Source organism: Lutra lutra, chromosome 9 (assembly GCF_902655055.1).
Source record: "Lutra lutra chromosome 9, mLutLut1.2, whole genome shotgun sequence".
NCBI lineage: Eukaryota > Metazoa > Chordata > Mammalia > Carnivora > Mustelidae > Lutra > Lutra lutra.
The window spans coordinates 78,265,243-78,287,110 of record NC_062286.1 but is presented as its reverse complement, the minus strand read 5'-3'; the positions used below and the strand labels follow the sequence as shown (position 1 = coordinate 78,287,110).

The 21,868-nt window shown below is 39.2% G+C and overlaps 1 protein-coding gene across 3 annotated transcripts in view; it reads right to left on the bottom strand.

The window, feature by feature from the left end:
- Nucleotides 1-21,868, bottom strand: part of CAMKMT (calmodulin-lysine N-methyltransferase) — a 388,588-nt gene that overhangs the window by 45,720 nt on the left and 321,000 nt on the right. For 2 of the 3 annotated variants that reach the window (XM_047746722.1, XM_047746721.1), the window contains exons 4-7: nt 12,518-12,578; nt 10,381-10,435; nt 9,259-9,322; nt 1,420-1,486 (exon numbers count right to left, since the gene is read on the bottom strand). In XM_047746722.1, coding sequence (XP_047602678.1) covers nt 1,420-1,486; nt 9,259-9,322; nt 10,381-10,435; nt 12,518-12,578 — 247 coding nt within the window. The remainder of the gene's footprint in view (nt 1-1,419; nt 1,487-9,258; nt 9,323-10,380; nt 10,436-12,517; nt 12,579-21,868) is intronic. The other variant, XM_047746723.1, reaches the window with a different exon arrangement.

Below are 21,868 nucleotides of genomic sequence, written 5' to 3'. Positions count from 1 at the left end.
ATGGCAGTCCTCACTGTGGCATAAAGGCTGCCTTAAGAAGGAAGAAGACACGGAAGTGGATGGTTCTTTCTCCTGACCTGCCTGAGGCTTTCTGGGAAACTGGTTTGTGATTAAATAAGAAACACAGGGCATCACCCACGCCCCCCCACAACCCCAAGCCACCAGCTTACGCTGACATTCTACTATAGGATTTAAAAACACAAGGACACTTCCTTACCTTTACCAGTTGACACCAGAGAAAAATAATTATTGCTATTCCATGGCCTCAGCCCAATATGGACCACAGGTTTTTATTTTTTATTTTTTTTATTTTATTTTTATAAAAATATATATGTCTTTATATATCTAACAACAATAATTTACAGAGTGGGACCACAGGTTTTTAAAGCGATGCTGCTGTTCATTCACCTTTTTTTTTTTTTTAAATCCCCAAACTGAGTAGTGGGTGGGAAAGCATCTTTAACACAGAGAAAACTCAAAATATCAAAGGTCTAACGTCTGGGGTTCAACATATAAATGAATGAAAAAGGCACAAATACAGGTATTTCATGTGAAAAGTACTAAATGATTACTCGCTCTTCTAGCCTATCATCAGAACAAAAGAAAATGTAGCATCACAGAAAACACCATTGTTTTGGTTGAGGGTAAGCATTTCTCTAAGTTTGAATAAGAATGAACAGAATCTAGGGGTGCCTGGGTGCCTTAGTTGTTAAAAGTCTGCCTTTGGCTCAGGTCATGATCCCAGGGTCCTGGGATGGAGCCCCTCATCTGGCTGCCTGCTCTCTCTCCCTGCTTGTGGTCCCTCTCTCACTCTTTCTCTCTCTCTCTGTCAAATAAATAAATAAAAACTTAAAAAAAAAGAACAGAATCTAAAAGGGAATGGATACCTAGACTATTTTAAAATCATAAATATGGCAAGGTTTCTTAATCATGGCACTACTGACATTTTCCGCCAGATAGGTCTTTGTCGTGGGCACTCTCTTATGCATTGTAGGATGGTGAGCAGGAACCCTGGCCTCTGTGTACTAGATGCCACTAGTGATCCTCTCCCCTGAGTCAGGACAATGCAAGAGTCCCCGGGGGCAAGACTGCCCCCAGGCTGAGAACCAGAGGAAAAGAGCCTTCATAAGGAGGCCCCAGGACAGCTTCTCCCAGCCTCAGACTGTGCACTCTCAATCCTAAACTCATTCCCAACCTCGGGTTCAATATACTTCAGTTTTCCTCATTGGCTGAAGATTAATGAAAATGCCAGCCTGCCCCCTTACGGGATCTTCTGAACATTCAATAAGAGATTTTTAAAGTGCTTAGAACAGTGCCTGACCCACAGTAAGTGCTCAGTAAATAAATGTTAGCTATTATTATTTTTAATTATCACCCACAGAGAAAACCAGAATGTTTTAATGAAGAAAAGTATCTTACCAGCTTGATATTTTCCGAGTTTTAAATGCGCCCGCCTTCTGATTCCTTGTGATGATGTCGCTCACGTCTATAGGACACAGTTAAGAAAGCTTCTGCTGTGACTGTCAACTGACTCAAAAAGAAAAAAAAAGGTCCACAAATACAGTGATCTTCTTACTGTACATGGGATCAGCATAGTAAAAAGAGAAGAGTTGTAGGGTATGAGGCAGAAGAAGAAGGGTCTAGCCCTGGTTCTACCACCAAATGTTGAATTACTTGCCACAGGCAAGCTCTTTTAATTCCCTGGGTGGCAGTTTTGTCACCGGTGAAATGCACCTGCAGGGAGCATGTGCGCAGGGCCCAGGGTTCTGGGTGCTGGTGGGTGTAGATGACTATCAGATAGGTGCCATGCCCCACTTGCTTAAAAGAGCTACAGGCCCAAAGGCATGCCTCTTTCAGTCAGTGGGGAAAGGACCTATACCAAGAAAAGCCATATATCTATCTGGAAGAGATGTTTTGAGGAGCTGGTTTATTACATCACACAGTGCCCTCTTGGTGCAGGTCCGTGGGAAAAACCATGTCAGGTTCCAACAATGGGCAAAGCTAGGCTTGAGATCAACATCATTTGCTTCAACTTCTAGACACTAAATCTTCCAACTGTTTTTGTTTCTCTTCTTGCTCTGGTCCCTGTGTGACCCAGAACCAAACGGATGACCCAGCTCTATCAACCACCAGAGCTCTCATGGCATATCCATTCTGTACTGACTTCCCATCCTGGCTTCATCATATTGTCCTGGCTTTCTGATTTCAATCGCCCTCACTTACTCGTTTATTTTATATGGCATATATTCTGCATCATTGTAAAAAGCCACTAGGTTCCTCTTTCAGAATAAAGCAGATTTAAATAAACAAGAAATAAAATAATTCCAGTGAAGGCTGCAAGCTGAACTAAATTGGGCCCATGGGGAGGACACCAAGCAGACAAGCGATGTTCCCCTAGTGCTCAGAAAAACAGATTTCCTCAATGCTCGGAACGAGCATTGGCCAAGATCTCCCTGTAAGAACAGAGCCACAGGACTTTTTAACCCAAATCTCTGCTTGAAACATCAGGCACACCCATTTCTTCTCTGAGTGAATAAGCAGGTACTGTGATAGCTTTCTGCCCCCTCCAGGAGTGGGTAGGAAAAATCAATTAGGTCTCCTAATGAAGGGCTTTGTGGAGGTTTACAAAAGTGCTATAATGCAGACTTTTTTTTTTTTCTGGGTGAACTTTCCTGTATGCAAATTAAATACCGTTAAATTACATTCATTAAAAAAATAAAAGAGCCTAATTTGCCTACTTGTTTTGATTAACTAAAATGACACATCGGCCTACAGTTCTGTCTATTTCAGGAAGAAAGTATTTCAGGAAAGTCTTCTAAATGAAATGTCTTGTAGGAAAGGACAGCTGACATCTTTATTCTGAGAAGAACAAAATTAGTGAAGAGTCAACTGACAACCGTTTTTGGTTTGAGCCCCTCCCCCCCGGCCACACCCTACTCCACGTTTCTATGACATCCAACAGCACACGGAAATACGCCCGGTACACCTGTAGCGTCGTGTGAGTACATGACTAATCTATCAAGCAAAACATATTATTTTGTTAGTGGAGGTAACACTTTTTATAAAATAGTCGCAGGGAAGTTAAATTATATAACTCTGAAAACCTATTACTAGTTTTTAGTAAACATCTTAACGCTATATGCTTTTATACAATTTATAAACCCGTGCCTCCAGGAGGTCAGGTTGAAGCAAGTGTACGTATTTATATTCTAGAGGGGCTTTTTTTTTTTCCTTTAATGAAAAAATTCACAGCAGTATTTAGGCTGCTTTATTTTTAGAGCTGGGAGGGAAATATATTTTATGGTTTAGGAGGTGTTTTTATATTAAAACAAGTACAGAGGGAAAAAAACGAAATGACGAGAGCATATTAAAATATCTTAAGAGATTTATTCTGATATTCTGCTCCCCTGCCCTTCACTTTGGGTCAGATTTGGAGGCGGTTCCTCTGGCTGGCACTGTGTCTGATAATACATTTTGTCATTTTTCTGTGTCACTTCAGAGTGATAAAGGATATCCAATCAAATCAAGTCAGTATGTCCAGGATAATGTTCAACAGGGTGGACCAAATCATGTTCCCTGTACCGTACCCACCTTCTGGAAGTCTTCAGTGGGAGGTGCTGGGTGCAAAGACAGCTTTAATGTGATTTCTGATTAACTGGATCCAGAACAATCAACTCCAGGCTCCTTATCTAGGCTACAGGATCCATGCTTGTGGCTAAAAGAAACCAGGTTTCTAAATCTACGTTTTCTTCTGCCAAAAAAACATAGTTCAGGAGTGGGGCTCCCTTTTAATTTTGGTTCAGTTGAGTTTTAATCTTAAAATACACTTTTTTTGTATAATAACAAGTTACTGAAACAAGTAACTTTAACTTTATATATCTAAATATAGTTAAGTTAATTACATAGAAAATATTATTTAAAAGATTAACCTCCTCCTGAAGTTAGTGATTATTAATTTATCAGGAGTCTGCATCTACATTTTGGGACTTGGCCTTGTTCTTTTTTTTTTTTTTTTAAGAGTTTATTTATTTATTTGACAGACAGAGATCACAAGTAGGCAGAGAGGCAGGCAGAGAGATAGAGGGAGGAAGCAGGCTCCCTGCTGATCAGAGAGCCCGATGCGGGGCTCGAGCCCAGGACCCTGACATCATGACCTGAGCTGAAGGCAGAGGCTTTAACCCACTGAGCCACCCAGGTGCCCCTTGCCCTTGTTCTTTAAGCAAGAAAGTTCTTTTTAAAATAATAACATTGAGGGGCGCCTGGGTGGCTCAGCGGGTTAAAGCCTCTGCCTTCTGCTCAGGTTGTGATCTGGGGGTTTTGGGATCAAGCCCCGCACTGGGCTCTCTGCTCAGCGGGGAGCCCGCTTCCTCCTCTCTCTGCCTGCTTCTCTGCCTACTTGTGATCTCTGTCTGTCAAATAAATAAATAAAATCTTTTAAAAAATCTTTAAAATAATAACATTGTGATCCACAAAGCATTACTTTCTCAGTCTATGTTATCATTTTTTTTCACGGGACCATACAAGGTGAGGGTAGGAAACCAAGAAATAATAATATAAATCCTGTTCATTCTGACCTCTAAAGGATTTTAGAAATGCTGGACGTGGCAATATTTGCCAATTTAAAAGCTGCAAAATATTTTTAAATGTGCTCGTTATCAAAGGAATTGAGAGGATGACTGGGAGGTGCCTTGAACTGTTAGCTATGTCCACTGTTATGTTTTTGGATGAGAGGCCTTTTCTTCCTGAGAGTTCTGAGGAAACTGCAGGATGACACTCACCAAACTATTCTAGGTTTTAGTGAAACAGAATGGTTTAATGGGGGGAAATAAAACTGTGAAGTCAAATGAACCTGGCTGGCTTCTAAAGCTCATTCTGCTACTTCGTGGCTGTGTGAACTTGGGTAAATCAGCCTCTCTGAGCTCCATCTCAAAAACAGGAATAATGATCCCTATTTCATAGGCTTAATGGAGTATCACATAGGATGAGCCTGACCATTATAGGTGCCTAATTCATGTCAATCCATTTTCTTTTTCAATAACTCAGGCAAAACCTTCAGTGGGATGAAGAGACTGGTGAGTAAGTAAAATGAGGTTTGGCAGTCAAGCTTTATTTTCTCTCCATGCTGCTCAGAACTAATTATGTGGACATTTATACTGTACAATTTAAATAACTGGAAAGAATCAAAGAACTTTCGCCCTGTAGATTTTCAGTGTCTTTCCCATGTATAAATGTGCTCCAGCCAAGGCATATAGTCTGGGTCCCACCAGAAAGGGGACTTGGTTTGTCTTGTCCACTGCTGTGTCTTCAATGCCTGAAATGGCATGCAGTTAAATGGTGGTTGAATTAACTTTAATTAATTAGTTAGATTAATTTATTACTTAATCTAAATTGAATTTTCAAAGCTATTTATTGAGCTTCTACCCAATATAAGGCACATGCAGTCCATTAATGACTCAGTTAGCAAATAGAGGTACAGCTGGCCCAGACATTAGAGGAACACAGGATGATGGCCTAGCATTGCCAAGGTCTCCACCATCCATAGCACAGGCTGCACAGTCCACAGGGAGCTTAATGCAGTAGTTGCTCAAGTCAGAGATGCTGTTAATAAATAAGATAATGTTAAGCCAGGACTATCTCCTTTAAAATGCACAGGAGATTTACCAATTTGGGGTGAATCCTAAGCCTGAAATCATGATCCAGACTGTGTCTGCTGTAGGAATAAGATGCTTGGATCAGAAGCACAAGAAATGGATCACCAAGCACTGCTACATTCTGCAGATAACATGCTTGATGCTTCCTAAGGATGGGTCAAGGCAGGGTGCTTGTGTGGGGAGAATTAGCGAGTGAACCAGAGAGGGCTGCTTACCTCTAGGTATTGTACTTTTATCCATTACAATTGGGAAGAGGCTTGGCATCAATAATAGATCAGTATACCATTACCATTTCTCCCCTCTGTTCTTACGTCATTGTGATCACCAGCCACAAACTTTAGTGAGTTATTATTATCTGTAGGCACTTGGAGATTTCTTCCTTTATTACACCAAAAGGGCTGTGCCAAAGAAAAGGGAACATGTTTCAAACTATCTTAGGTGAAGTTGAGAACTGATGAACCAAATGATGCCATTTCTAATTTATCCTTTGTTCTCTGTGGGTACAGATAAATGGCATCTGTAAAGAGAGGTAGCTCTTGGGTAGGGGTTTGGGATTAGACCCAGCAGTACAGTTTAAGGACCAAGGAGAACCTCAGGGTCACGTACCCATGAGTCTGAGAAAATATTTAGGACTTACATCATTCACTTACATCTCAAGTCTTAATCTCTTTTCAGATATCTCTGTTTAATAGATCTCAAATCAACATCTAGCTTTCCAGGGTCAAGGGAGAGAGCCCTGGAAGACATAGCCAAACCATCTGATACATCTGAGGGAAGATTACAAATAACCTCACAACTGGTTGATAGGCTTCTATGATATAAAGATTCAGAACTCATCTATTCATTACCTTACATATTTAAAAAATAGAAATAATTGAAGATAAAAAGGAAGGATCAAAAAATGCTACTTTTTTAAAAGGTAAAAATCAAAACCTTAGAAGCTTAAGAGACTAGGAAGTGAAGGTTCAGTTGGATTCACTAAATTCGGATGCAAAGAACAATGAAAATAATTTTTAAAATGAAGAGAATAATATACAGGCCAATACTCAGATGTGATGTGGGACTGCCAGGTCGATTTTCAATTACATTTCACTGATGTATTCATTTGTTTCTTAATGTGCTCATCTTGCCCATTAAGAATAATTAGCAGCTTTGCTTAGAGATTTTCTGGTTTCTGGCAATGGTTCTCCCCCTTTTTTTGTTGACATCCACTTTTACTTTTTAGAAAGTAATTTTTGGATAATATCCTACAACTGCTATATAATTTAGGCTTCCTAAAATTTTAAAGGAAAGATGTAAACAGTAATTTTTAAATGAATTTGTTTCAATCTATATGCATCAATAGTATGTGAGTCAGTGAATTAGTTATTCTAACAGAAAGTGGGCACACAAATAGAAAAAAAATTTTCATTCATATTAACCTTACTTAGCACAACAGCTTACAATGAATGCCAATTGTAAGCTCTGTTAGCAAATCAAGAATAACATTAGTATTAAAAGCAGGAAAAACACATTGCCAATTTTTAAGGCGTTAGGCATGTTTTTTTTTCTCTTAATTAAAAAAAAATTAGATCTAATTACAAAAGAAAAAAGCCCACAAACATGGAACAACTGCATGATAAAAACTGAACTCCATCAGGAAAGTCCTAAGAGATGAAATAAAACACACTACCGGTTTTGGTCTGCATCCTGAAAGGACCTACTTTATCTACATTGTAAAGTTCTTCCCCTCCTGCCCTTTGGCACCCCGCTATATTAAACCCATTGTAAAACCCAGCACAATAAAGCACTCTCAGGGCTGAGCTTCTGAGGACCAAATGTTAAAAATCCATTTTCTTGGGAGGGGGCTGTACCAATCATTTCTTTGAAAGGCCAGCAGAGTGAATACAGAATCGGAGATTTCCTCTCTGATTTCAAGAGCTGGCATGGCATCTTTGCTGTGCAAAGCAAAGGTGTGCTAATTAATGACATTAGCATTGCTTCCCTTCTCTGGAAGTGCTGTACTTTAGCTCAATAATAATTTGAGTACAATTAAATTTACATACTGACTACAGATGTTCCTATAGTTTGATAAAAGTTCTGATTTGTTTCTGACTCTATTAAATGAGACACCTGCTGACTTGAGAAAAACCTCAGGTTGCCGGGCCCAATCTCAAAGTTTCTGTGGCTCTAATGACCTTCTCCTGTCCAATAATCCTCCTTCCCTCTTTTGCCCTCCTCCCCCCACAAAAAAACCATCCACTGGGGCTGAGCCAGCATACCTGCCTTCCTGTCGCTCTCTGTGCTCCCTGACATGCGGAGGAGGAACACAGTGAAATGATACAGTGCGAGGCATAACTCAGAATATAGCAGAGTGAATGAAACAACATCGGCTCATCTCCGGGAATATTTTGAGAAACTTGCGACAGTCTGAAGATCATGATTAAAATCCTGCATCTTAAAAAAGGAAGCACCTTTTGTGATCTCTTTCCCTTGTGTGAAAGGCCAGGATTGTGATTGGCTGTTTTTCCTTCCTGAAAAATTTTTTTTTTTTTTAAGTCTGTCAGGCAATTAGCTGGGTGGGGCTCTGCAGAGCACACCAGTGCTGCTGAACAATATTAGCTACTGTGCTTCTTGTACCTCCTTTCTCCTATTTGAGCAGCCTGATCGAGCTGCTGCAATTTTTATTTTTAAATGATCGTGGAGCAAAGGTAGAAAAAGAAAATCAAAAAGGGGCTTTCTGTAAGAAGCCGCAAAAATCCAAAACTGCTTTGGCATTTTCGGGGTCTAAGATGCAAATAAGCGGATTGCGTCCTTCATAATGTAAATGTAAGGCATACCAAAAACCCAAAGCAAATATATCTTCCACTTCTCCTCTCAATTTCTAACGGCTGTTAACTGCGCCTGAACAAATCAGCTCGATTGCTAAAGTAGCCACAAATTATGCTTGCTTTCTTAGTTAAAGTACAGTTCAATTTTCAGGAACTCTGTGTACATATTAGTAAAGCATAATCTAATATAATGGGCTTGGAACTGTAATAGCATAGCAGGAAAAAAAAAGAGATCGCTTTTATAATCCTAAATAAAAGGAAATAATGAAAAGCTGATAGTGGTTTCCAGTGGGGAGCTATAGGTAACCTCTCGACAATTAGAGTAGGTCCCATCCTACCTAGCACAGATGCACAAGATCAAACCCAAGAAAGATCAAACCCATAATGAACATGAAGCCGGAAGTTAGTTTTTGCAAGCAATAGTGGATATAATAAATATTCAATCATGTACTTTATACTGGGAAATTTCAGTGACAATAAAAGGAGAGGAATGCCTGAAAATTATTCTGAAACAACTGTTCTCTTTGCCTTGAGTGGTCCACAAATTGTGGGCTCCTTTCACAAGAAGTGACCGTAAAAAAAAAAAAAAAAAAAAAAAAAAAAATCTATCGAACTAAAAGAAAAAACAGTCGTCACCAAATGAAGTCCATATATTCCACTTTTTCTTAATTACTTATCACGTGTGTGGGGGGGATTCTTTTTTAATACCCCATGCTGTCTTTCTTTATATCAATTGTTACTCAGCCGGGAAAAAGGAACGAGCACAACAAACCCGTTTTCTATCTGAATAAGGATACTTCTGATGGCCTTTTCATTCCCATCAGTTAACAGAACTTCTTTGACATCTGCAGAAATAGCAACCTGAAAAAAAAAAGGAGCACAGCAAACAATGAGCAAATATGCTTGTCTGTGTGGAAGTGAAGACAGGAGTGACAAGCCTTCAGTATCATGCTTCCTCACCTATTTCTCTGTAACAATCTTCAATCTTTTTTCATTTTATGTCTGCATTATTTTAATCATTCAATCAAATCAGTCAATACTTTTATCATTCCATTTGCGGGAGCCTCTATCTTGCTATCATTCTGTTCGGTAATTGCATTGTGACAGCGGATGATGGTATTCTGAGAGGCTTTCATTTGTGGGCTTCTGTTTATCTGGTAGAGCCATCATACAAGGCTGTCACTCTGCCTTTCAGCTTGCTTCTGTCTGACTGCCTGATGCCCTTCATATAACTTTGCATTGCAGGCAGATGGCTTTGTGAGGGTAATTTTTTTGTGAGCTTTGACATGCTCGCACATTGGGCTGTAACCTCGACACATTGTGTAAGAGCGACAGGTTTGTCAAATGCCAATCAGTGTAACAATATGCTTTTATTTGTAGAGACATAAAAACTTGTCTAATGCACTGTGCTGCTACATAATATCTCCTGAATACATGACTCAGAACCCAGAGAATGGGGAACGACGTTCCTGAATGGCCAATCTAATTCAAAAGAATCTAATTACTGAGCGCTCTGGATCATGTTTGTTGGTGTAATAATGCAGGCAAAACATTAGCAGCTATATCATGGTGCTCCAACTGTGATTCGCCGGGCTATTCCTGTATCTTAGCAAATGGGACTATAATCTGAAAAAAAAAAAAAAAAAATGCTTTCGCTATGGCAAAGAAAGACCGTGCGAGGCCTGGAATGTCACAACAAGCGATATTGACTACACTGAGGCAAAATGTTTCTGCTCATCGAGGCAACCATAAAATCAATATGATCCGAAAGTAAGTCAATCTAGAAGGTCTCTCAAGACCCGGCAGCTTGACCGCAGCTGATGCTGTTGACGGTTCTCTGACCCAGCAGTTGGAGGCCCTGGAACATTTTTCCTTTTGTTCCTCCCTCTGAATGGGATTGGAATTGAGAAAAGACCTACCATGAGCCCAGCCAAGCATGTCATGCCACCCCCTAGCTCACACACAGCAAGGTCCCTGAAAGAGAGAAAAGAAATGGTAGAACCCATACAAATTAGATGAAAATGGTCAGAGAGATATATATGTTACAAGAACAAACTGCCATCTGCGGTAAGAACGACGCTACCAGGAAGTTGTAGAGACATGACTAGGCTACCTCATGTTGCTTTGCGTTTTAAAAATAATTATGAAATAGAAAAGTCACAAAGCAGGCAAATCAGTGGGGGTTCCCTCATTAGTGTTCACTGCAACATTACCACCGCTGAGCTGAAAAATCTGAGAAGGTTCCCTTTTTTTCCCTTGTCAATGGCGCTGTCTTTTAGAACTAAACTAGCTAGAGTAGCGAAAGATAATTGTTAGGAAAGGGTAACACTGTTAATCCACATTCATTCCTTCAAAAACAGACAAGTAAATGAAGAACATATAAGAGTGTGTATATACCTATATTTTGTCAAATACACACAACACACACACACACACACACACACATATGCAATCTTGAAATTTTTGAAAAAAAATTCGAAACCAAACTGAAACATTTTGGAAAGCTGAACCGCCCCCATAAAGAACAATTACACAAAGAGCATTTAGCAATTAACACTTAAATCACAACTGACCCCAACACAACACAATGAATAAACAATGCAGGGACATAATATGGTTAAGCCAGCAAACTGCGGCTAAAGCAATGACGGGGCTCTGACTTCACCGCTCAAAAGTAGAGCGGCTCAGAGTTAAAGCTGACAGTCTAGGGGGCCACTCTGCACTCACCTTCCCCTTTGTGCCTAAATATCAGCCCTTAACGTGTGACATTCTTACCCTACACCACTGCTCGATGATTGGAGCTCCAGTGAAGCTTAAGCACAGGGAGAAGAGCAAATGCCAGACTCCCAGAGCAGCTCTGTGGCCCAAAGTCAATACTGCCCTGTGCTCATTTTATACACTTCAACCTTAAGATTGCTCCTTCTTCCCAGGTTGGGAAGTTTATTACCTCGACAGAAGAAAAGAAAAAGAAAGAAGGAGAGAATTGAAGGGGGGGTGCAAAGAGAGGGAAGAGGAAGAGAAGCCAAGCAAGGACATTCATATTCCGAAACACACTTAATGAGTATTTAGTTGTTCAAAGCAATTATAGGCTGGTTGGTAAATATGGACCCACGGAGCTTCAAAAAATACATATTATTGACCCAATCTTGTAAGTACATATTGTTAAAACACACACCATGATCACTAATGACTTGTCTGGAATCATAATGGGCTATTCAGAAAGCATATGTTGGGTGACTTTTATAAAATGAGAATTAAAAATGAAAAACCTATATTTTCTGGATCTACCAAACATCTTTAGAATTTTTAAATAAAAGGAGGTGTTTTTTTTTTTCTGTTTCCTAAATCTCATCCATGGGTTTGATCTATAATTGCACACTGACAGTTGAAAACCTTTATTTCCGTAGCATGAATCTGTAACAGTAATTTATATTTTACAAATACATATTGTTAGGTCTATAAAATACCTTTAAAACCAGGGGTGGGATGGCATATTTAAATAATAGCTGGGAGTATTTATTTATCAAATATTCTGTAGTGATTTCCCTAGCATAAGTTTAAAGAATGTCTTTATTGTAGTTTTTTTTTCTTTTTTTTCTTTTTTCTTTTTTTTTTTTTTTGACCTTCACAATCAGTAAGGATTGATTGGAGCTTCACTTTTGTTTCCCCAAAATCAAAGTGAAATAAAATGCCTTGAGTGGAAATCAAAAGCCTTTGACATATAGCAAAAAGCTTGCTGTGCTTTTTGTGCAGTATTAGTACCCAAAGGCAATTCAGATTTCTTTTCAGAAGCAACATGTTTTCACCATGAACTTTTCCCCTTCTTTTCTTCCTTCTCCCTCCCTCCCTTCCTTCCTTTCTTCTTTCCTTACTTCTTTCCTTTCTTCCTCCCTCCCTTCCCCCCCTTCCTTTCTTCCTTCTTCTTTCTTTCTTTTCTTTTCTTTCTTACATATTTTTTAACAACTTAATTTGAAGAATGTAATCATGGCAATCTTTAATATGCAGATATAATACTCATAATCACTAAAAAGTATTTTTTTAAGGACAGCTTTGTACCTGAATACATTTCTGTGCTTGAGGCAATAGTAAGCCAAAACCTCTTCAGATGGCCAGATGCCTGGAAAACACAAGAGGAAACACTTTTTGATTATAGGAGTCTGTTCTATAATCATTCTCTTAAGAAATGGCTTTTAAAAATAATGTTCAGTACAAGCTGTTTCAACTCAAATCAAACTTAACATAATTATTACTTGTAATATGTCATATCAAATGAGTTTTTTTGTCGATGATAGCTTTTTTCCCAGAAAAACAGTAAAATATCCCAAATAAATTTTACTAAATTTCCATTACAACAAGACAGCAAAAACAACCAAAATTACAAATACTAAAAGTTCAATTTTAATGGTATTTCAGGTAGCTGATCTTGCACATGTGAACCTTCTTTTCAGCCAATTCATAAACACCAGTTGAAGACCTAATGTATATGCAGCTCATGTGAGGCAAAAATAAATGGAAAAAACACTTGTAAGGAGCAAAGAAAACTACCAAGGTCATTAAACCTTTTTCTTTGACTCTGTCCTAATGTTTTCAAATACACACAATTATTTCCTTTTTTCAATTAGAAATATCAAACTGGAGGTTTAAATTAAGAAATTTAAGTTTCACCAACTTTGCCACATCTTTAAATTTAACCATCGGGGCTCCTGGGTGGCTCAGTGGGTTAAAGCCTCTGCCTTTGGCTCAGGTCATGATCCCAGGGTCCTGGGATCGAGCACTACATCGGGCTCTCTGCTCAGCAGGGAGCCTGCTTCCCCCTCCCTCTCTCTCTGCCTGCCTCTCGGCCTACTTGTGATCTCTGCCTGTCAAATAAATAAATAAAATATTTAAATAAATAAATGAATTTAACCATCAACCTCTGCGGTGAACTCCATAGATGGGCATTTTCTAAAATCATCACTTAACAAATCATTTCCTTTGAGGACTTAGTCTTCATGAATGAATATGAATGCCTTAAATAAAAAGACAAACATGCTTGGAAATGATAGTCTCTAGTGGTTATCACAGGGTCATAGGGCTGTAAGTACTTTTGATGTTTTTCTTTACACTTTTTGTATTTTCCAAAGATCTTTTCAACAAATATGTATCACTCCAATGATCGGAATAAACCACAGCCTTATAAAAACTGGGTTTTCGCCAAGGGTTCAGACTCAAAGGTCAGGCAGGACACTAGCACCCTGCTCCACCTGGGGTTGAAAAGGCCCCGCTGTCCTGGGAAAGAGCAATGAATGTTCTCCGCCTTCGCACTAAACTCTGTTCTCGTGGGTCTAGATGCAAAGTTGAAACACCTAATGTGACTTTTTTTTTTCCTCCTAGATGCATCTCCAGCTTCAAAGAATGAGAAATCCAAACATTTCAACATTTCAGAGAAGAGGATGTCAAAGAAATGGTAAGTAAAATCCTAAGGGAATCAGTGGGTAGATGAACAGCAAAGACACTGACCCCTCAGAAGCCTTTGGAACAGGGAAGTCTGTCCAAGTGTAAACTAGCTCAGCCTCCATGGTATTTCTGGTAGGAATGACAGTTTGGGAGAGAACAGAGTAAACCAACAAGAAGTGTTTGGAGTCATATTTAGGAAGAAAGTCAGAAAGGCAGTGGAGCATAGCAATTAAGATTACAGGAGCTTTGGAACCAGACTCGTTGGGCTCCAATCCCAGCTTGTTGGGCTGCATTCCCTGGCTGAGTGACTTTGGATAGTTTACCTAACCTCTCTGTGCCTCAGCTTCCTCATCTGTAAAATAATGTAATTGTAGTATCAACTTCATAGAATGGTTGTGAGCATTAAATAAGTAAAATACATGAAATGTCTTTAGAACAGTTCCTAACTCATAATGAACTCAAAGAAAAATTAGTTGTTAATGTTATTCTCCTGGAGGGGATAAAAGGGTAGAAGAGAGAATATGTGGACCCTGACAATTATCCCAAAGACCAGAACAGATGGAGAACCTTTTTGTCCTGTTCCCATGCATGAACTTTGCTACAACCCTGAAGTCCTAATTCCCGGTATACCTCCATATTCTGTAAAGAATAAAGTATATAATAAAATTCTCTGAAGGAAGAGCCCAAGACAGTGTTCCACACCAAGTATATATAATCATCAGCATAATGAATTTCTTTATGCCTTTAGTAGATGGTTTTGAGGTTTAAAAAAGTAATGATAGGGGAAGGGTATTTAACTAAAACTCAAGCTTTGATTAAGTATAAAAATGTGACTTTTAAATGCAGAGTCTTTAAAGAGAGTTTTATAATTTTCTCAGAAAATTATAGAGGTTGATTTTTAACTAAATTAAATACAAAAATATGTAGAACAAAGTTAATAAAATCACCTTAAATTACACCACTAATGTATAACCTCTAGTAACATTTTGGACATCATTCTAAAAAAAGCTCTCTGAAACACAAAGATACTTTACACAAATGGGATCTTATCATGCAGGTATTTGTCAATCTGACTCTGCCCCACTCAATATGTCATGAGTAACTTCCCATGAGAGTAAAAATGTAACTGCATCATTTTTTTTTTTTTTTTTTTGAAGTAGGCTCCATGCCCCAGCATGAAGCCCAACACAGGGCTCAAACTCATGACCATGAGATCAAGACCTGAACTGCGATCAAGAGTTGGACGCTTAACCAACGAAGCTACCCAGGCTCCCCCTTGCATCATTATTTTTAATGACTGCCTGATTTGATGTTTGCATCATAATTTATTTAACCAATTTCTTCTTGAGAGACGTTCAAGTTATTTTGAGGTTTGGGTACTATGAGATTATAAACAGTGGTACCATGAAGACACATTTTCCCCCCAAAACAGGATTTTTTTCTCTATAGGTCAAATACTCAGAAATGGGAAATCTAGTCAAAGGTTAAGTACCTATCACGCTGTGATATCAGACTATCCTCCAAAACATTTGTACCAAACTGTACTTCCAAATAAGAGTGTTTATTTCCCCAAAGTCTTGTCAAGATGAGGTTTGGCAACCTATTTTATTTTTGCCAATCTATTATGTTTTCCAAAGTTATCTCAGTGCAAACCAACACCATAATGAGATACCATTTCACGCCTTCTAGGATGGCTATAACCAAAAAGTCAGACAATAGCAACCACTGGCGAGGATGAGGAGTAAATATTGAAAATGGTGCAGCTGCTTTGGAAAACAGTCTGGCAGTTCACCAAAAATTTAAATGAAGAATTAACATCTGGCCCAATAATTCCACTCCTAGGAATGTATGCAAGAGAAAAGAAAACATGGCCACACAAAAAGTTGTCAATGAATGTTCATAGCAGCATTATTCATCATAGCCAAAAAGCAGAAACAACCCCAACCTCCATCAACCAATGAGCAGATAAAATGTGGTAGGGCCATTCAATGGACTATTATATGGCAATAAAAAGAAATAAAGTACTGATTCATGCTACAACATAGGTGGAACATGAAAGCATTACGCTGAGTGAAGGAAGCCCAACACAAAGAACCACATGTGGCATGTTTCCATTTATATGAAATGCTCAGAATAAACAAATTCACAGAGACAGAATATACAGTGGTGATTGTCTAGGGCTGCGATGGTTGAGAGTAAACATGGAGTGACCTTTTAGAGGTGATGAAATACACTAAAATCGTGGTGATGGTTGCACAACTCTGTGGATATACTAAAAATCATTGGGTGATTTGTGTAGTATGTGAATTACATCTTAACAATGCCATTATTTTAAGTCAGTCAGTGAAGACAATTATCATATGATCTCCCTGATATGAGGAAGTTGAGAACCAAAGTGGGGGGTTTGGGGAGTAGGGAAGGAAAAAATGAAACAAGATGAGATCAGGAGGGAGAGAAACCATAAGCGACTCTTACCATAAGCGACTCTTAATCTCACAAAACAAACTAAGGGTTGTCGAGGGGGAGGGGGGTAGGGAGGAGGGGTGGGGTTATTAGACATTGGGGAAGGTATGTGCTATGGTGAGTGCTGTGAAGTGTGTAAACCCAGCGATTCACAGACCTGTACCCCTGGGGCTAATAATACATTTTATGTTAATAAAAAGTTAAAAATTAAAAAAAAATAATGCCATTATTTTAAAAAGTTTTCTCATTTCTATTTGTAGAACTATAATGGTCTTTTTTTTTTAAGGATTTTATTTATAAAGAACTTATACAGAGTTTAAAGAGCCACTGAGTTCAGTGAGAATGACTAAGACAAAAAATGATTAAGACAAATGATTATGATTAAGATTAGTACCCAGCCCCTCTGACTCAATCTTTCTCCTTTCTCAGAAACTGCTACCTCCAATTCTTTTAACTGATGCGTCTGGCAATTACCTCCATATTTCCACATATGTTTGTATTGTCACTTCTTGATTTTTCAGTTTTAGGTAGAATCTATTGACCCCCCACTATGGAAGATAAGCTTCTTTCTCTTTCATCTATACTCCTCACCCCATACCACACACATTATGCTCCTTATCCACCCACCATCACCATCTTCCAATTATAGATGTTATAATTTTGGTAATATAGAGTCATTGTCAATTTCATTATGACCAGGAAATAATACTGAGTCATGTAATAAACTGTGATTGCTATTTCTCTCTTGTATAATTTCCCCACATGTGGAGTTTATAATTGTCTATTTTTTTTTTCTCCTTTGCTAAGGTTTTTTATTCAATCTCAAAATCCAGTTGTCAAATTTGCCTTCTCAGCACATTCATTCACATCAGGTATTCTATCCACCTCATGAGGAATTCTCTCTTGGTGCCTTCCCACCTGCCTTAGCCTGGACTGAATGCCCCCTGTGCTTGGTGCACAGCTGATACCGTAGAATCAATTTTCATACCATTCCAGACTCCCTTTTGTCCTTCTCCTGTATTGCATCTCTTGTTTCTTCTACTGTTTGTCTTCCTTTCTTGGTTTACTTCCTCATTTTAGTGCAAGACATCCTTCAGTAGCTTCTTGAAAAAAAGTGTGTGGAGGTGGGCGCCTGGGTGGCTCAGTGGGTTAAGCCGCTGCCTTCAGCTCAGGTCATGATCCCAGGGTCCTGGGATCAAGTCCCGCATCGGGCTCTCTGCTCAGCAGGGAGCCTGCTTCCCTCTCTCTCTCTCTCTCTCTCTCTCTCTCTCTGCCTGCCTCTCTGTCTACTTGTGATCTCTCTCTGTCAAATAAATAAATAAAATCTTAAAAAAAAAAAGTGTGTGGAGGTGAATGTTTGGGAACTTCCATGATTCAGTGGGTAATCTCAATCTGGAGAGTCCATGCTCTTCAGATCTTGGAAAGTTTCTTGGAAAGTTCCATTGATTACTTCCTGTCCTCTTTATCTAGAGCTCCTATTATTTGGATGTTGAATATCCTGAACTCATCCTCTAATTTTCTTATATTTTCTTTCCTGCTTTCTATCTCATACTGTTTTCTATTTTCTTGGAAATTTCCTCAACTTTATCTTCCAACTCTTTTATTGTACTTCTCATTTATGCTGGGTTTTTTTTTTTAAGATTTATTTGAGAGAGAGAGAGAGTGCACAAATGGGTGGGAAGAGGGGCACAGAGAGAGAGGGAGAGGGAGAATCCACAAGCAGACTTTCCCCTGAGTGCAGAAACCAGTGTGGGACTTGATCCCAGGACCCCGAACCACCAAAATCAAGAGTCAGACACTTAACTGACTGAGCCACCTAGGTGCCCTACATTTATGCTATTTTTGCTGGTAGTCCTCTGAATATTTCTTTTTTAGAGCATCTTCTTCCTGTTTCATGAATCAATCTTTTAAAAAATTATTTGAAAATATTAATTATAGTTTAAGTTTTCTTATTCCTACATAGTCTATTTTCTTCATGTTGCTTTTTCCTATTAATTGATTTTGGTACCTTTCACATTAAAACTTTACTCAGATATCTAGTAATTCTTTTTTGTTTGCTTAAACATAATAATAGAAAGATAAAAAGCTGGTTGGAAGTGAAGATGGCTGAGTGTTGGGGGATGGAGTGGAGTGGAGGTGGCTCTTGTGTACGCTCACCCAGTCTCTCTAGCCTGCTTCTGGTATGCTCTCTGATTTCAGCTGTGCCTGGTGTCCCTCAACCAAACACCCTTCAGTTTAACCCTCTCTGTAGAACAAATCTTTTTCATTTCGGAGTTCAGAGAAAGAAGTTACTCAGTAGTCTGGAATAGGTATGTAACTACTTTACAAACAGTTTTCAATCAATCTTCCTTGTTTTAGCCCCCTTCAACTCCTACTTGTACAAATGCCCCAACTTTGGAGCCTTTCAAAGTTTCAGAAGTATGAAGTGGTTTGGTTTTCAGCTTTCTCATATCTGCTAAGTCAATGACTTCTCATCCATCTTCTTCCCAGCTTCCAAAATTATGTTGTTGTATGTCCCCTCATTCTATCATCCTTGTGGGCGTAGGTTTTAAAAACATCTTCTTTATAGTGGCTTACTGAGGTTTCTGGACTTTAATGCATTGTTCAACCTCTGAGTTTACCTGAAATCCAGAAATGTATGGTCTTTTGAATGTAACGGTTTATGGGCTAATTCTAGAACCCAAGACACATTATAACTATTCTTATCTCTCACAGAGTACATTTCTTTGCCTAAATACTTTAAACTTTGAGTGGTGGGGTTTCAGTATATATCCCAGAACAGTGACCAGAAGGACTTCATGAAACAAAGAGAAACTCATTGGAAAATGATGAGAATATATTTTAGAAGGACATACAACCCAATGACACTAGTAGGGAAGATTTTCTTACGCTCAAGATTTTTATACTCCATTAATAATATCATAGGGCTCTATCAATCAATTACAGGTATTTCCACTATATTATTGACATCACTCGATGAGACAAAGAAAAATGCCCAAAGCGGCATTTGGAGTTGCTAAAGTATTGGTCCCCCCAAAAGCATCACAAGACATTTTAATTAATGACTTATTCTAGATAACTTGTTTCCTAAACACATGTCATGAATTAGGATACTTCCTTAAAAATTATTTGGAAGCCTATAATTCCCTATGCTTTAGTGCTTTCTATATAAATTGAATTAGTTTAACTCATAGGAGAAAAGTCTTTCTTCATCCACTGGGCTTCCATAAAGCATTAACTAAACAAGACCTCTGTTTGGAAGAAGAAAAAGAATTGTATATTATACTTGGGTTTCCATGGTCATTTGATTTCATTCCATTTTCTTTCAAACAAAGGATGGCTTCCTTCCAGATGCCTCTGTCAGGACAGGTCTGCTAGATCTAACAAACTTCAGAAAGCTGTAGCCAGCCAACACAAAAATAAGAAAAACTAGCTGCCTATGTAGCAATAATGGGGGGGGAAGTTGCCAATGTGATCCATTTTCTGTATGCAGCCACTTTTTTGTTGTTTGTTAAGCAGCTAGTACAGAATTATTTTAAATGCCAAGTTTTACAGTTAACCTGGAAACCAACAATACATCCATTATTAACCTGAGGGCTGAACCACCCTAAAATTAACTATGTAGATATTAAGAGACCTAAATCTCTAACTGAGCATGGGTCCTTCCTCCTAGATCACTTGCATTTGAGATCTTTTTGCTTCTCTGGAGTTCATGTTGGAGGAAAGTCCCGAGAATTTGTCAGATGGCATCAGACCAGCAGACTATTGACTCCAGCTTTTCACTCTAAGAGCTTGTACTTGGCCCTTGGGGGCAACACACCCAGCTCTCGAAGCACAGAGACGGCTTTACTCTGATCAACTGATATCTACCCAGCAGCAGTCTTCTTTACCCCCCTCAAAAGCAAGGATCATGTCCATCATGCAGGAGTCAGAAGTAAGGCCTCTCCCAAGTCTGAGACTCCAATGGGGAGGCCACCACACACTTAGCTAAGCTGTCACGTCTTCTGGAAGAAAGTATTCATTAGCAGGTGTTACTAAAAGGAAAAGCAGTTCATGTGAAATGGGTATGTAAACCTCTTGCACTGTCTTCCATTTCCTCTGTCTCCTTTTCCTTAAGCATTTCTGCTTTGCATTCATGTTTCAACCCAGATTGGAAATCCAAAAGAGAACTATAGAATACCCCACAAATATTTGGGGGGCACCAGTATGTTTCAGGCCCTATGGATCAGCAGGGAATGAGACAGCATGGTCACTGGAGCTCCCATCTAGTAAGAGAAGGAGATATTAAATAAACAATTATACAAATGATGTGCCTAATTATAATTGTAATAAAGGCTATGTAGGAAAAATAGAGTGTACTTCTGAGAACATACCATAGGGGACTTCACTTGGCTGGAAGGGATGTTGGGAGGAGTCCGTCAGAGAACACTTCCCTGTAGAAATGGCATGCAAGCCGAGACCCAGAGAACGAAGGGCCAACTTAGGAGGAAGAAGGGGATGGGTGGAGGGGAGGGTCCATTCTAGGGGAGCCCCAGGAGATAAAGTTTTGAAGAGGAGAACAGTTTGATATTCTAGGAATGGAAACAGGGTCAGTGGAGCTGCAGAATACACGAGAAAGGAAAAGAACAGTGCCGGGGTGACTGGAGGGATGGCTAGGGGCCAGATCCCACAGGCTCAAAATCCTGTTAAGATTTTCAAATCATATCTTAATAGAAGTGATAAATTTTGAGCAGTAGAGTGTAATGATCAGACTTACATTTCAGAAGATAAGTCTGACTACCCTAAAGAAAACAGACTGAAGAGGGGCAAGAGGAGGCGGGGAGAAACGAGGTTGGAGGCTTCTGCAATGACCTAGGTGAGGGCTGATGGTGGTCTGGGTGATGGTTCGCAGAGAGGAGGAAAGGTGAAAAGTGAAAAGGTATGAACTATACTTAGAAAGTACACTGACAAGACTTACTAGTCAATTAGAAGAATGGGATGGTATGACTTAGGTTTGTGTCATGAATAAGTAGGTGGATGATGTATAGCAAACGCATATAGGGTTTCCCTTCAACTTTATATGAAGTGAGGAGGCTGGATTCCTGGTACAAAAACACCCACTAGTAGATTGGGGTCCGATTCTGGCTCGTTCACTAATAATCTGTATGACATTGGTAAGTAATTTAGCCTTTCTGGGCTTCAGGATCCTCACTGGGAAGATACTAGGCTTGGGTTTGATTATGTCCAGGAGGCCTTCAAGCTATAAACAGTTACAATAAAAAACCAGATCTCATGCTCTGGACTTAGAGTCCAGCTCGCACATTGGCGCTGATGGTCGTGACCTTGGGCAAGCTCCTTAAAGTTTCTAAGCCTCATTCATCCCTTCGTTCAACTTACATTTACTGGCAGCCAGGCCTGTTCTAGGAGCTGCGGATAGAGCAGTGATTAAAACAAAGCCTTGCCCAAATAACTTCAAGAGGGGCAACGGACAATAAACAAGGAAATTCTACACAGTGCTTAATGTTGTGA